We start from the raw sequence: 14,709 nt of genomic DNA, 5'->3' as shown, positions 1-14,709 counted from the left end.
TGGTTTGAGGGGGATGAAGTGATAGGATGGAGTGTGGTTTGAGGGGGAAAGGAGTGATAATGGAGTGTGGTTTGAGGGGGATGGGAGTGATAGTGGAGTGTAACCAGAAGGGGTGGGAGTGATAATGCTGTGTTGCTGGAGGGCATTGGAGTTGGAGTGACAGTGGAGTGTAACTAGAGGAGGTTGGGGTGACAGTGAAGTGTATCTGGAGGGGGTTGGAGTGACAGTGAAGTGTATCTGGAGGGGGTTGGAGTGACAGTGGAGTGTAACTGGAGGGGGTTGGAGTGACAGTGGAGTGTAACTGGAGGGGGTTGGAGTGACAGTGGAGTGTAACTGGAGGGGGTTGGAGTGATAATGAAGTGTATCTAGAGGGGGATGGGCATGATAGTGGAGTGTAACCAGAAGAGGCTGGCGTAGTCGTGCAGTATTGCTGGTGTGGTTTGGAGTGACAGTGGAGTGTAACTAGAGGGGGTTGGAGTGATAGTGAAGTGTATCTGGAGCGGGGTTGGAGTGACAGTGGAGTGTAACTGGAGGGGTTTGGAGTGACAGTGGAGTGTAAATAGAGGGGGTTGGAGTGACAGCGGAGTGTAACCAGAAGAGGCTGGAGTGATAATGCAGTGTTGCTGGAGGGGGTTGGAGTGATAGTGGAGTGTAATAGAGGGGGTTAGAGTGATAGTGGAGTGTAACCAGAAGAGGTTGGAGTGGTTGTGCAGTGTAACTGGAAGGGGTTGGAGTGACAGTGGAGTGTAACTGGAGCATTTGGAGTGATAGTGGAGTGTAACTGGAGGGGTTTGGAGTGATAGTGGAGTGTAACCAGAAGAGGTTGGAGTGGTTGTGCAGTGTTGCTGGAAGGAGTTGGAGTGACAGTGGAGTGTAATTGGAGGGGGTTGGAGTGACAGTGGAGTGAAATGGAGGGGGTTGGAGTGATCGTGGAGTGTAATTGGAGGGGATTAGAGTGATAGTGGAGTGTAACCAGAAGAGGTTGGAGTGACAGTGGAGTGTAATTGGAGGGGGTTGGAGAGGCATCTAGTTCACTGTTTATGATGCTGCTGTTTGCAAGGCGTAATAATGGAATTGTTGACTTCGTGTAAACATGAGACAATGAAATCTTTGGGATCCTTAGGTCCACGGTCACTTGTTGCTTCAATAGACTACAATTACCAGATCATATCTCAGCTTGGTCATTCTATGCCCCAAATATTATTTTCTGAACATCTCCCTAGCTGGCATCTGAAGAAATCCATACTGATTGCTCCCATCATCTTCCTAGAGAGTCCGTTCCCTATATTAACCAATTACTCATGCAAGTGCTGTTCCTGTGGATCGCAATTGAATCTATTCCCTTTCCAAACTGGTAACTGAGCAACTCTGACAAATAAGCTGTGACAAATACAATGAGCTTTCTAAATTATTATAGTGAATAAATACAGGCATGAGTTCATTGTAATAGGCAATTGGCAGATCTCTGGCATCAAGTATTCAATAATAACTGAGGAGTCTGCTTGGAATAATTCTCTCAAGTGAGCTTATATTCACCGAGTGTTTATCTAACTAATGGGTTAGCTACACAGACTCTCTTGATGTTTTATGACCCATGATTGCACTCTTAGTATTTTTAACTAAACTACGGTATTATTATAAACATTGAATCATGTGGTGCAGTGATAGTGTCCCTACCTCTGAGCTGGAAGGTCTAGATCAGGTTTCACTTGCAATTAAGGTACATTGTACAAATTGCTGGAAAAGAGCAGCAGGGCAGTTCTGATGAAGGGTCACTGAATCTGAAACGTTAACTCTGATTTATCTCCACAGATGCTGCCAGATCTGCTGAGCTTTCCCAGCAATTTCCGTTTTTGGTTTTGAATTCCAGCTTCAACAATTCTTTCAGTTTTTATTAAGGCATATTGGCGTATATCCAAACAGGTTGATTACAAATATTTAAGAATGATTCTAGTTTGCTTTTTGGAAATTATAACATTTAAAGAGGCAATCTCACATCTTCTCACATTTCCAAAGACACCAGCTCAGGATTGTGAGACAACAAGGTGCAGAGCTGGATGAACACAGCAGGCCAAGCAGCATCATAGGAGCAGAAAAGCTGACGTTTCGGGCCTAGCCTTGTTGTATCGGATTCTCCAGCATCTGCAGTTCCTACTAGCTCAGGATTGTGTTGGAAAGAGGCTGGAGGGAGAAATAACAACAGAAAATACTGGAGAAACTCAACGACTCTGGCAGCATCTGAAGAGAGGGAAACTGTGTTAATGTTTCTAATTTAATATGAATCTTCTTCAGAACTCAAATTTGGATTCATCTCGGACTCAAAACTAACTGATTTCTTCCTCTCCATATATGCTGCCAGATTAAATAAGTTTATCCAGAAATTTCTGTTTTTATTTTATTCCAGCGTTTGCTTCTATTTGAAAGTTAGAGGGAGCTTCACTTTACATTTGACTGTGTTCTATAGCTTCCCTGGAAGTGCTTGATGCTGTCTCTGGGTTTCAGAATTGGCAAGCTTTCCATTCGCTGGTATTTTCATAGTCACACTGAAAGCAGAAAGTTCACCAAAAAAAACGGTTCTCAACTGGGGGAGCCTTGATCTGACTGATACACAAAACTAAATATAATACATACTTTTTTGTTTTGGTTTAATCTTGGGAGGTGGATGATTTATCTTCAGCTTTTTCCAGAAATTACTGCATTTGAACACTCCCTGGTGCCCCTCAGAAATGATTGTTTTTAAACAAAAGTGCTTCGCTGTTTGAAAAGGCGGTCAATCTTTTGGAGGTGAAAAAGGAGGAAGCACCTTTAAAAGAGATGATAAAGAGGGAAAGGTAAATAGTTATTAATACTACAGTTTCAGTGTTACTGATATTCCTTACCAAGTAGGTACTGATGGAAAATTAAATGTAAAATCTTTGAGACAGCATGAGAATCATTTCAGCCCAGTGGGGTGTGGAGCTGTGAAATCCACAACTGTAATCAATAGAGTTAAAGTAGAGACTAAGTCAATATTTAAGAATAGAGATTATGTGGCAGAAATCGAGATATTTGAGTAAAGGATTGGCATGAGACTGTTTGTGCAACCAATCCACAACCAAAATGCATTGATTGCCAAACAACCTGTCTTCTCTTTCACTTTTTTATGTAGTCTTTCCTGTGCAAGCTTTGATAGTAAATGCTGGCAGGCTGTGAAGCTCTGGAGAGTGCCAGTGTCAATACTGCTGCTGTGCTTCCATAATGTCCACTCTGAACTTTCTTACTGGGTAGTGATCAATTCTTCCTCCAACCCCAGTTCCTCCACCACACTCGACAGCTTCGGAACACTGAGCCCAACATCAGCAGCCCAAATGCTGCCTTTGCAAAGTCAAAGCCATCTCAGCAAAGACTGGGCACAAAACCAAGGCCTCTCCTGGTCTGTATGGCTGAGTATATTAGTCCATCAAGCAGGCAGCTTTGTGACCCAGCTACAGAATTCTTACCTTTAGGTCAGAAGTTTTGGGTCCAAGTCCCGTTTCAGGTCTTACATAGAAAGTGTGTTACAATGTGGCCAAACAGATTATCAATCTGTAAATTATTCCAATGCACCTATGGCATGTAGCAAGAGTGGGAGAGTCTCCTTGTCAATGAGAACCATGTGGTCTCTATAGCACAATTGCTTCCACGATCTAAACATCCCATTACTTCTTGCCATGAGCAAGCATTATCCTCATTCTGAGATGTGGAGGTGCTGGTGTTGGACTGGGGTAGGCAAGGTCAAAAATCACATGACATCAGGTTTATTTGAAGACACAAACTTTAAGAGTCTCGTTCCTTCTTCAGGTGTCAGATAGGCAGGATGAGACACAGAATTTATAAGCAAAAGATCAAAGCTAAGATGGCTGTTAATCTTTAATCGGTTGTAAAGGATTAATATGCAAATTCCAGAATTTCTTTCAAGTCACTGCTCTGAGATAACTAAAGGTTTTGTTGGTTCCCTCAGTATACCAGAGGTGACATCAGAAACAATGCATTTTAGGTGTGAGGCTTTGTTTGGAATCTGGCTGTGTATTAACTTGGAGTCACATGTCACTGGTTATATTTCCAAAGTAGGAATTTATAAAATGCCACATTGACTGTCTACAAATGGTGTGCTTTTTGGACAAAATAGAATGCACCTGCAATTACAAATCTGCAAATGCAAATTCACCCCATAGATTTGTGTGTGTGTGTTTGTGTGTGTGTGTGTGTGTGTGTGTGTTTGTGTGTGTGTGTGTCTGAGGGGGAGAGAGAGTGTGTGTGTGCGTGTGCATGTGAGTATGTGTGAGAAAGAGTCCGTGTATGAGAGAGGGTCTGTGTGAGTGTGTCAATATGTATGTGAGAGTGTGTGTGTGTGAGAGTATAGTGTGGTGGGGTCACCTGTAGTGCGACATGAACCCAAGATCCTGGTTGAGGCCGTCCTCATTGGCACCGAAGTTGGCTACCAGCCTTTGCCCAGTGCCTCTGCATTGTTGTGTATCCCGAAATCCACCTTGGAGTATGTTTTCACCCGAAGATTCAAGGCCGAATGTCCTTGACCACTGAAGTGTTCCCCTACTGGGAGGGAACATTCCTGTCTGGCAATTGTTGCACGGTGTCCATCTGTTGTCATAGTGTCTGCATGGTTTCGCCAATGTACCATGTCTCAGGGCACCCTTGCCTACAGTGTATGAGATAGATATCATTGGCCGAGTCACTTGGGTATCTGCCAGGCACATGATGGGTGGTGTTCCCACGTGAGATTGTAGCATCTATGCCGATAATCTGACTTGTCTTGCAGAGGCTGCCATGACAACATTGTATGGTGTTGTGGTTGATGTTGTCCTAAAGGCTGGGTAGTTTGCTGCAAATGATGGTCTGTTTAAGGTTTGGCAATTGTTTGAAAGCGAGAAGTGGAGGTGTGGGGAAGAAACAAGGCCTCACACCTAAAATGCATTGTCTGACCTGGAATGTCACCTCTGGTATACTGAGGGAACTAACAAAACCTTTAGTTATCTCAGGGCAGTGACTTGAAAGAAATTCAGGAATTTGCGTATTAATCCTTTCTAACTGATTTAAGATTTAACAGCCACCTTAGGCTTGTTCAATACAGTCCCATTAGTTCTATGACCCTTTGATCTTTTGCTTATAAATTCTGCGTCTGATGCCACCACTCTCACTGACACCTGAAGAAGGAGCGAGACTCCAAAAGCTTGTGTCTTCAAATAAACCTGTAGGACTATAATCTGATGTTGTATGATTTTTGACCTCATTCTGAAATACCAAGCTAATGGTAAACCTCTGATAGTGAATACACCATGGACGTTTGCCACTGCATGACATTGACAGTAAGACCTTACCACGCTGCAACCAGGAGCTAACTTGCTTAAAAAGGAAAACATTGCACACATCAATGTGCCACTTTTTGACCTCAAACCCACAGTACAGAGCAGCACCATACAGAAAAGACATGCTGCCTTCCACAAGTAACTTCAAGAATGACACAATCTGGAACAGCTCACAGTAAACCACGTGAGATAATAAGAACATACTGTGTATACAAGGTTATACGGCTGTCCTGAACTGAATAAATGACAGGACTGTGAAGAAGGCAGTATTGTTATTTTTCAGAAACTGCTAAATTTTGTGCAGTCTTTCAAGCAGCAAACATTGTGGTACACACAGCAGAAAGCATGCTGGGCAAGAGAAATTCACAAGATTTGTTGTGAAATATTATGCTCCCAGCTATTGACTAATTCATTCTTCAATGGGCTGCAGATATTTATTGCGTGGTGAGTACAGCAAGCTCTTTAGACAGTCATCATACTGTGAACAGGCTGGTTTTCCCCTACCTAAGGGAATGCAATTTTTAAAAAAAATCTTCTAGGACTGGGTCAGCATTTAAAAGGAAGTTCACTTTCAGGCTTTCATGCATGCTGTCTGATCCAAACAGTTTGGCGCATTGCAGGAAATTACCCCTTGGCTATTTGCTTTTAAAGTGTTGCTCCTCACACATGTATAGGTGGAAGCTGCAGGAGTTTACCTGTGGGAACATGTCGTTCACACCTTCCGTCTGATCTTTCTCCAAGGTTAAAAAATAATTGAACAGTGAGGGTTCATGGAAGAGCCATGAGGCTTGTCCCTTGTGTCAGGGCTGTGAGCTATGAGAGGAGGTTCTTAAGAAATGTTACCTTTGGGTCACAGTGTTTCACACAAAGGGGCATTATTCATGTTTGAGCATTGACCATAAGCGCCAGAAGGCAATTTGGCTCTAGGTGGTGACAGAGCTTAGTCTGATCCTTAATTTGACAGCCACATACGTACATGTCCAATAAAGGTTGCCAGACAGAGAGTTGGGATCACAGAACAATATTCTCCTTGCTAATTCAGGGGCACAGTCCAATTATGGATACACCCTTTACTGCTTGATTGACTAGCTCAGCACACATTGGAAATAAAACCTAGTGCTTTTCTGATGAAAATGTTACTCACTACAGGACTCGAAAGGCACAATTTTAACTCACTCATAACTCAATGTCTTACATTTAATTAAGATTGGGCCTAATTGGTTATAAAAGAAGTGTGACAAACAGTGTCTTTTACTACTTGGTATACCACAGAAACAGGAGAACTGCAATGGGTGCTACCAACAACACATTACCAAGCTAAAATGTGGAGAATCTAAAGCTTTAACATGATCCCTTTTCCACAGTAGAGGCAGAAGTTATTAACATGTTCTGAGCCATTTATTATGTGCCTGTGATTGTTAATAGGTGATAAATGTGACACATCAGAACAAAAGAAAACAAAGTCACGCTAAAGGAATATCACCCCTATGGAAATTACACAAAAGTTAAGTTGCCTGTGTGTCACAGTTGGACCTATAATCCTAAATTCGAGTGCTACACAGTTGTCTTTTGAGAATTGAGATACACTTACCTTCAGCCACTGCATAAGACGCTAAGGTCAGAAGCTGTTGATTCTCACACAGGTTTCAGCAGAACGTAAAAGCAATTTGAAAGATGCACACTACCCTCCCTCCCAACTTTGAGGCTCTATAGCGCTTCTTCATGAAAGTTAGAACTTCATTAAAAATTAAGAATTCAACATACATTCATCGGGATACTTAATAATGAGAATCCATCTGTAAGTCTGATCCCACACTTGACACAAGCCAGAGCTGACACCATGGTTGACACTTGGCCCTCAACCAGGACTGTTTCTCCCTGGCAGGCTGCCAAACAACAAAAATAAAATAGCTGCTTGCATTCATGTAGCAGATCTAATAGAGTAATAATGTCCCAAAGTGATAAGTGGGAGTTTAATCCACAAAAAACTGACACCGAGACAAAAAAGGAGGCAATGGAACAAGTAACCAAAATGCCTGGTTGAAGAAGTTTAAGCAAGCATCTTGAAAGAAGAGAGAGAGGTAGTGGAGTTCAAAGAGGGAATTGCAAATCTTATGGCCTGGACAATTGAAAACATGACCACAATGTCAGGTCAAAGGAAGTTGGAGGTGCACAAGCAGCTAGAATTAGTGGAAATCAGAGGTCTCAGATGATTGTGATACAGAAGGAGGCTACAGAGATAGAGGGAAATGGTTTGAACACACAATGGGAAATTAAGATTTGAGACTTTTGTAGAGCGGGTTCCAATGTAGTCAGCGAGCACAGACTAGGTAATTGGTGATGAGCAATACTTCTCCACATCTCTTCACTTCACTAGCTATACTTATAGGTTCTAACTGGTCGCCCTAATGAGATTAGAAAGGAAACTTGAGGCCTGGCTTTGTAATAATATCATAAATGATTTTAAGATGATCATGCATCCAGATGTCCGATATTATCTTAGCATTGGGGAGCAATTAAAGAGTTGTACATTTGAATGAAAACATTATAAGTCAATGAATCATTTATTTTAAAAAAAGTGTTTATCCAGAGCACAGCAACGTTAGTGTTCTCATTAATTTAATGAGTTGCTGAGCAATACAGACCATTCACTAGGTGCCAGATTTGATGTGCCGCCCTGCACTGTTGATTCATTGCTGTCAAGGTAGTCAAGGTTAGACAGTTTTCCACAGTGCTTGGTCACCCTGACCAGTGACTCCCACCACTGTTCCTCCCACCTTTCTTTCTGGTAAATGCAGAACAGGATTCAACTTATCTAAGAAGCACTTGCAAGGTTCAAAGAGCCTCCTGATCCTGCATAACAGCCATTTCAATGAAACAGGGAAAGGGACAACATGCTGGGAAACATGAAATTGACACTCTATCCCAAATGGCATTAATCCAATTGATTTGTCTTGGAGTTAATATACGTGAAGTTTGAAGCAGTTGAACATTGTCTTTAGTTTCTTTTCAAGATGTACAGGTTTTTGGGTGATCCTCTACCATCATGATCATTGAGTGTTTTCCTGCAGCACAACCTTTGCTGCACTCCACAAGTAACTCATTGTGTAAGATGTTTTGAAAAATAGGACAAAACTTTTGTTTAAAGGCCACTGCGATGAGAATTTCAGTAACACTAGCACTATTAAACACTGTTTAATACAGAAGCAAATTCAAACACAAATGATAAATGTGGAACTGGAGAGGGGGGGTCTTCATCTAATATAGAATCAACTTGTCATCGGTTATCTGTCTGCAATCAGGCAATATGGCGAGAAATATATCTGATATGCTGCAGGGGATAGACAGCTATGTAAATGCAAATTATTGGTGCCTAAAAAATCTTTCACATCATTTGCTGCACATTCTTTTTACAGATGTACCATTTTAGGAACTGTCTACCTTCAAATCCATAGAAGTCAGAATTAAGGAAGTGAGTTTACTGTATGGACAGGAAAGTTAAGATGAAGTGAAAGCAGTAGCCAAGTTAAACAACGAGCTCATGCCTATAGTCTCAGTAACAGTTTGATAGTTCCATTAAAGTCAGCCAGAAAACAAGAGAAAGAGGAAATGGAAAGTATAAAAAAAAACATAAATCAAGCACCATATATTAATTCAGAGATAGTAGGAACTGCAGATGCTGGAGAATCTGAGATAACAAGGTGTAGAGCTGGATGAACACAGCAGGCCAAGCAGCATCAGAGGAGCAGGAAGGCTGACATTTCGGGCCTAGAACCTTCTTCAGAAATGGGGGAGGGGAAGGGAGTTCCAGCCCAGCTCGTCCCCGCCTCCCTAACCTGTTCTTCCTCCCACCCATCCCCTCCTCCCACCTGAAGCCCCACCCCCATCTCCTACCTACTAACCTCATTCCGCCCCCTTGACCTGTCTGTCCTCCCTGGACTGACCTATCTCCTCCCTACCTCCCCACCTACACTCACCTTTACTGGCTCCATCCCCGCCTCTTTGACCTGTCTGTTTCCTCTCCACCTATCTTCTCCTCTATCCATCTTCTATCCACCTCCCCCTCTCTCCCTATTTACTTCAGAATCCCCTTCCCCTCCCCCATTTCTGAAGAAGGGTCTAGGCCCAAAACGTCAGCCTTCCTGCTCCTCTGATGCTGCTTGGCCTGCTGTGTTCATCCAGCTCTACACCTTGTTACCATATATTAATTACTGGTGAAAGATGTTTTGCTGATTTTGTGTTGTCTGTATGCGTGTGTGCATGCACGTATGTCTCTCTGTGTGTGTATACAGTATATGTGTTTATATTTGCAGTATGTGTCACATATAGGTGTGTAATTACCTGACATTGATTCAGTTTGAACTGTTACTCACCTGAGCACTATAGAGGGCTCCAAATCCCAGGAACAACGCAGCTAGCAGCCAAGATTTCCAGCAATACCATCTCCTGAACAAGAGAGGGGGGAAGAGGGACCACACATTAGAAAGGTAAATAAAGAGGACCTCAGAATTCCCCTCCCAGCGACCAAGCAATACACTACACACTCTCTCTGCCCGCAATTTCCCATTCAAATTACTACAGTGTCAGACATGAAAGCAACTGAATTATTCATAACCTTACATTTTCAGCAACACCGGCACTAATCGTCCGCAGAAATACTTAGTTCGAAAACGATGCTTGAAAGGACGCAGTCTTAATGTGTCACGTCAATGACAGAAGACGGTTTTTACTGGGACAGGGTAGAAAGCTGAAATACAAAGTGAACATACCAGCTGGGCAGCCGGAACATGCTTGATCTCACTTGCATGATCTCAGCGTGAACACTTATCTTGGGCTGTCATCACGTCGCTTCATTTGCACTCAAATCTTCAGAACCGATTGCCTCACGTAACATCGACTATTCTCCAAACTTACAGGAGGGCTCAAGGATTTCCGAAAGTCCAGCTCGCTCCTGGTGGACACTGGGCTATCAATGGCGATGAATTTATGATATTCACCAGAAATTAACTGCAAGCGGCACTGTCCCTTTCTGGACTGAAACTTTGAGAAATGTATCGTGGTCATTTAAATAAATGTACTCTCCTCCTCCCCTCCCATACGATCTCCTTTAAAGAATTAGCCACGGCTCCTTAATAATTAGTAATTTTCCTCCAAGCGTCATCCTTCGCAAAATATTTCTTTCCTTTTGAAATCCAGACACGTGTTTTACTGGTCACTTGTGCTGATCATTTTAACTGACCCACACACACACAGTCACACACACACACACACACACAGGTAGGTGGGATATTTTTTCCCCTGGATCCGTTTAGTTAGAAAATTTCCAAGCATCGGTGGCCGTCTGAATGTTGAAATGGCCCAAAGTTTTGAAACTTCTTGCAGCCAAATAAATCCCGGGAAGGGAAGAATTTTTTTTTCCGGGTGTCTCATGCATGTATCAGTCCTTGTTAAATAGCAACGAGCCAGAGTCAGACAGAACTCAGATACATATTCATGAACTGGGCGGGTTGTTTTGCTTAAAGGGCCAGTACGATCTGTGCCGGATGTATCCGTTTGTGTATCTGTGTGTGTAAACAGTACTGGATAAACTGCTGCTTGCTCTCGTTAAATAAACAACAGAAAATGCTGGGGAAACTCAGCAGGTCTGGCAGTATCAGTGGGGAGAGAAACACACTGAAACAACTGCACAGAGGCTGGTATCCCATCACCAAGTCACCCTTTGTTTACTTGTGCACAGCACACTGGCTGTGATCAGCCAGCTCAGAGTCCGCCTCTCAACTGAGGAGATCTACTGAAACCCCTGTTTATATCTGTTTATTTTATTTCGTATTCTGAGGAAGTGTCACTGGACTCGTAGCATTAACTCTTTTTTTCTTCACAGATGCTGCCAGACCTGCTGAGCTTTTCCAGCAACTTCTCTTTTTGTTTCTGATATACAGCATCCGCAGTTCTTTTGGTTTTTAAAATAATATTCCAACTCTGGTACTAGGGCCTCACCCAGTCCTAAATGTCGGTCATCTAGCTCTACAGCCAATACTGCTGTTTAGATATTTCTTTTTGGCTGCAGAGATTTCCAGAGGGCAGGGTGAGTCAGGGTGACCAATCCAAGCTTTGGGACACCCTGTGCTGGGGTTATAGACCCCAGGAGGAACTGGAAGCTAGGGTAAGAATGACCATTGGATTGCCACTGTCTGAAAGCAGACGGCAAGGTAGTCTGGAGGTTGAATTTCAGGGTCCAGGCTGAACAGCATTGATTATGATTGGTGAATTTAAAGAAAAATGAACTACGTTATAACTTTACAAAAGAGGTATAAGGGAAAATGCTGAATGATAATCACAATAAAGTTAAAACTGCAGACACAGAGATCTTTGCTTGTGGAATGTAAAGAAAAACTGGTACAGTCATAGGTAAACAGTGTAATTTACCCCAGTGACATGGGTCTTGCACAGGCAGATTTACTCCTGGGAGATGGGCCCCACACAGTGTGATTTACCCAGGGAGAGGGGTCACACACAGTCAGATTTACCCTAGGGAGACGGGCCGCACAGAGTGTCTATGCCCTGTCTCTCCGCTAGGGACAGCTGTGATTGTTTGGTAACATTTTAAAGACCCAATGTTTTGGAAAATCTGAGTTTAGAACTATGTCCTCATCAATGGGTGAATTACAAAGTGGAACTCCACTATAAATTCTAATGGAATTATTGGAAATATGGATTTACACACGGCTTCCGAATTTCTATGTGGCCCACACCCCCAGGAAAAAAATCTTGTTTGCAAACCATCTCCATCCTTCATTATTTGTCAGTTGCTTACTGTATCATTTAAAATCAGAGTTTGGAAATCCTGAATTAATGTGGTGCCCACCAACAGTCTCAAGGATTTCAGAAAGAGCTGGGTACTGTGAGTGCTTGGGTACATTATCCCCTCACCCCCTCCAACATTATTTTAAATTGGCTCCCCACCTAGATTCCTTCCCTTTTTAATGATTGTTACTCAGCCCGTGTTGGGCAATGTTGTTATTTGGATGATTGGGAAGGTTTGATAATGTGGTGGTGAGTTTATATATAAAAAATATCCTTGAGTAATTTGGTGTCCCAAAACACAAACCTGAGTACTCATTCTGCTAAAAATCCCTATTTTCTCTCCAATACTGCAAGGTATTTGATAATTGAATGTGGTTCTGTGCTTGCTGGTGACCCCAATGTAATTTGACCACGTGTCTCATCTTTCTGGATCAGCTCCAGAGGTGAGTAATAGTAAGTAGTCCAGCCACTGAAAACAAGTTGAGGGAATGAGGAAGAGCTCCCAGCCACCCTAGGCTTTCAGTTTATGCAAGATTCACTCCATTCCTGTTGGGTGGGCGAGGTCAGTGAGTGCCAATAAGGAACCAATGTTTCTTCTCCCAAGTCATAGTGACACCCTTTTCCACTTCCCCGAAGTCACTATCTCAGGACCATCTGTGGATCAAACTAGCATCTCAACATTTTTATTGGCCAATCACTCATTGGATCATTTCTATCAAGGCCATGATATCAAAGCCAGTCTTTTCCAATTAGATGTTGCTGGTAAGTGCCAGGTAAGATTGCAACCAGTGGAAAGTTTGCTCCCTGATACCCGTTGATTCCAGTTTTGTTAGGGGTCCTTTATGCCACACTTAGTCGAATAATACCTTGATGTCAACAGCTGTCACTCTCACCTCACCTCAGCTCCAGGACATCTCCGCAGGAGTTCCTCAGGGGAGCGTCCTAGGCACAACTATCTTCAGCTGCTTCTTCAATGACCTTCCCTCCTTCATAAGGTCAGAAATGGGGATATTCATCAATGATTGCACAATGTTCAGAATCATATGCGACTCCTCAGATACTGAAGCAATCATGTACAGATACAGCAAGATCTGGTCAATATCCAGGCTTGAGCTAACAAGTAGCAAGTAACATTTGCACCGCACAAATGTTAAACGTGACCATCTGTAATAAGAGACAATCTAACCACTGCCCCTTGACATTCAATGGTGTTACCATCACTGAATCTTCCACTATCAACATCTTGGGGGTTACCATTTGCCAGAAAGTCAACTTGCCACATAAACACAATGGCTACCAGAGCTGGCCAGAGGTTAGGAATACTGTAGTGAGTAACTCACATACTGATTCTCCAAAACCTAACCACTATTTATAAGGCACAAGTCAGGAGTGTGATGGAATACTCCCCGCTTGCCTGGATGAGTGCAGCCCCAACAACACTCAAGAAGCCTGACACCATCCAGGACAAAACAGCCTGCTTGACTGGCACAACATCTACAAGCATCCATTCCCTTCACCACTGACACTTAGTAGCAGCAGTGTGTACTATCTAAAAGCTACACTGTAGAAACTCACCAAAGATCCTCAGACAGCACCTTCCAAACCCACGACCACTTCCACCCAGAAGGACAAGGGCAGCAGATAAACGGGAACACCACCACCTGCAAGTTGCCACCAAGCCATTTACAATCATGACTTGGAAATATATCACTGTTTCTTCGCTGGGTCAAAGCCCTGGAATTCTCTCCCTAAGGACATTGTGGGTCAACCTAGAGCAGGTGGATTGCAGCTGTTCAAAAAAAAAACAGCTCAGCACCATCTTTGCAAGGACAGCTAGGGACGGGCAATAAATGCTAGCCCAGCCAGTGATACCATGTCCCACAAGTGAATCAAAAGGAAGTAAGGAAATACTTGCCCGGTTACACACATTCTTACTCTCTTTATATCCCAAATTCATCCAATCCTTTTCTACAGAACATGCTGCATGAATCTATTATATGAGCATATGAGAATAATTTAACCTCTTCAGTGACAGATTTTCAGATTTTAATATAATATAAATAGCACATCAATCATAAGAAATAGGAGCTGTCCTAGGCTATGTGGCTGATCTGATTGTGGTCTTAGCTCTATTTTCCTGTCTGCACACCCCCTAATCCTTGACTCACTTGTTGATCAACATTCCTCAAGACTGACTCAAACAATGATGCTCCAAAATGCTACGACATTCTAAAGTCCTACAATATAGTCATATGCTTTGCCATGGACTGAAAGGATTTGGATTGTGTCTGCGAAAGAAATAATTTTATTTTTTAAAAAGGCATTGCTTTGGCACCTTCACAACTCAGAGCATCCCAGAGCGTTTTACAGACACTTACAATGTTGTAATGTAGGAAATACTATAGACAATTTGGACAAAGCAAACTCCCCATAAGCAGAAAAGCAACAAGTGACTGAACAAACTGTTTCTTTTTCTCCCAGTGATGCTGGCTGGGAGGTCAATGTTGGCCAGGACACTGGGGGAGAATCCTTGTTACTGTATACTTAACTTACAGTTAAGGCA

The 14,709-nt window shown here is 42.7% G+C and overlaps 1 protein-coding gene across 3 annotated transcripts in view; it reads right to left on the bottom strand.

Moving 5' to 3' along the window:
• LOC109919615 (ADAMTS-like protein 5) overlaps positions 1 to 10,792 on the bottom strand; it is a 118,747-nt gene extending 107,955 nt beyond the window's left edge. For 2 of the 3 annotated variants that reach the window (XM_048614295.1, XM_048614297.1), the window contains exons 1-2: positions 10,112 to 10,792; positions 9,716 to 9,788 (exon numbers count right to left, since the gene is read on the bottom strand). In XM_048614295.1, the coding sequence (XP_048470252.1) occupies positions 9,716 to 9,788; positions 10,112 to 10,149 (111 nt within the window). In that variant the 5' untranslated portion in view covers positions 10,150 to 10,792. The other variant, XM_048614296.1, reaches the window with a different exon arrangement.
• Positions 10,793 to 14,709: the final 3,917 nt, after the last annotated feature.

The sequence above is a fragment of the Rhincodon typus genome, chromosome 29, assembly GCF_021869965.1.
Source record: "Rhincodon typus isolate 14 chromosome 29, sRhiTyp1.1, whole genome shotgun sequence".
Classification (NCBI taxonomy): Eukaryota; Metazoa; Chordata; class Chondrichthyes; order Orectolobiformes; family Rhincodontidae; genus Rhincodon; species Rhincodon typus.
This window is presented reverse-complemented; position numbering and strand designations above follow the sequence as displayed.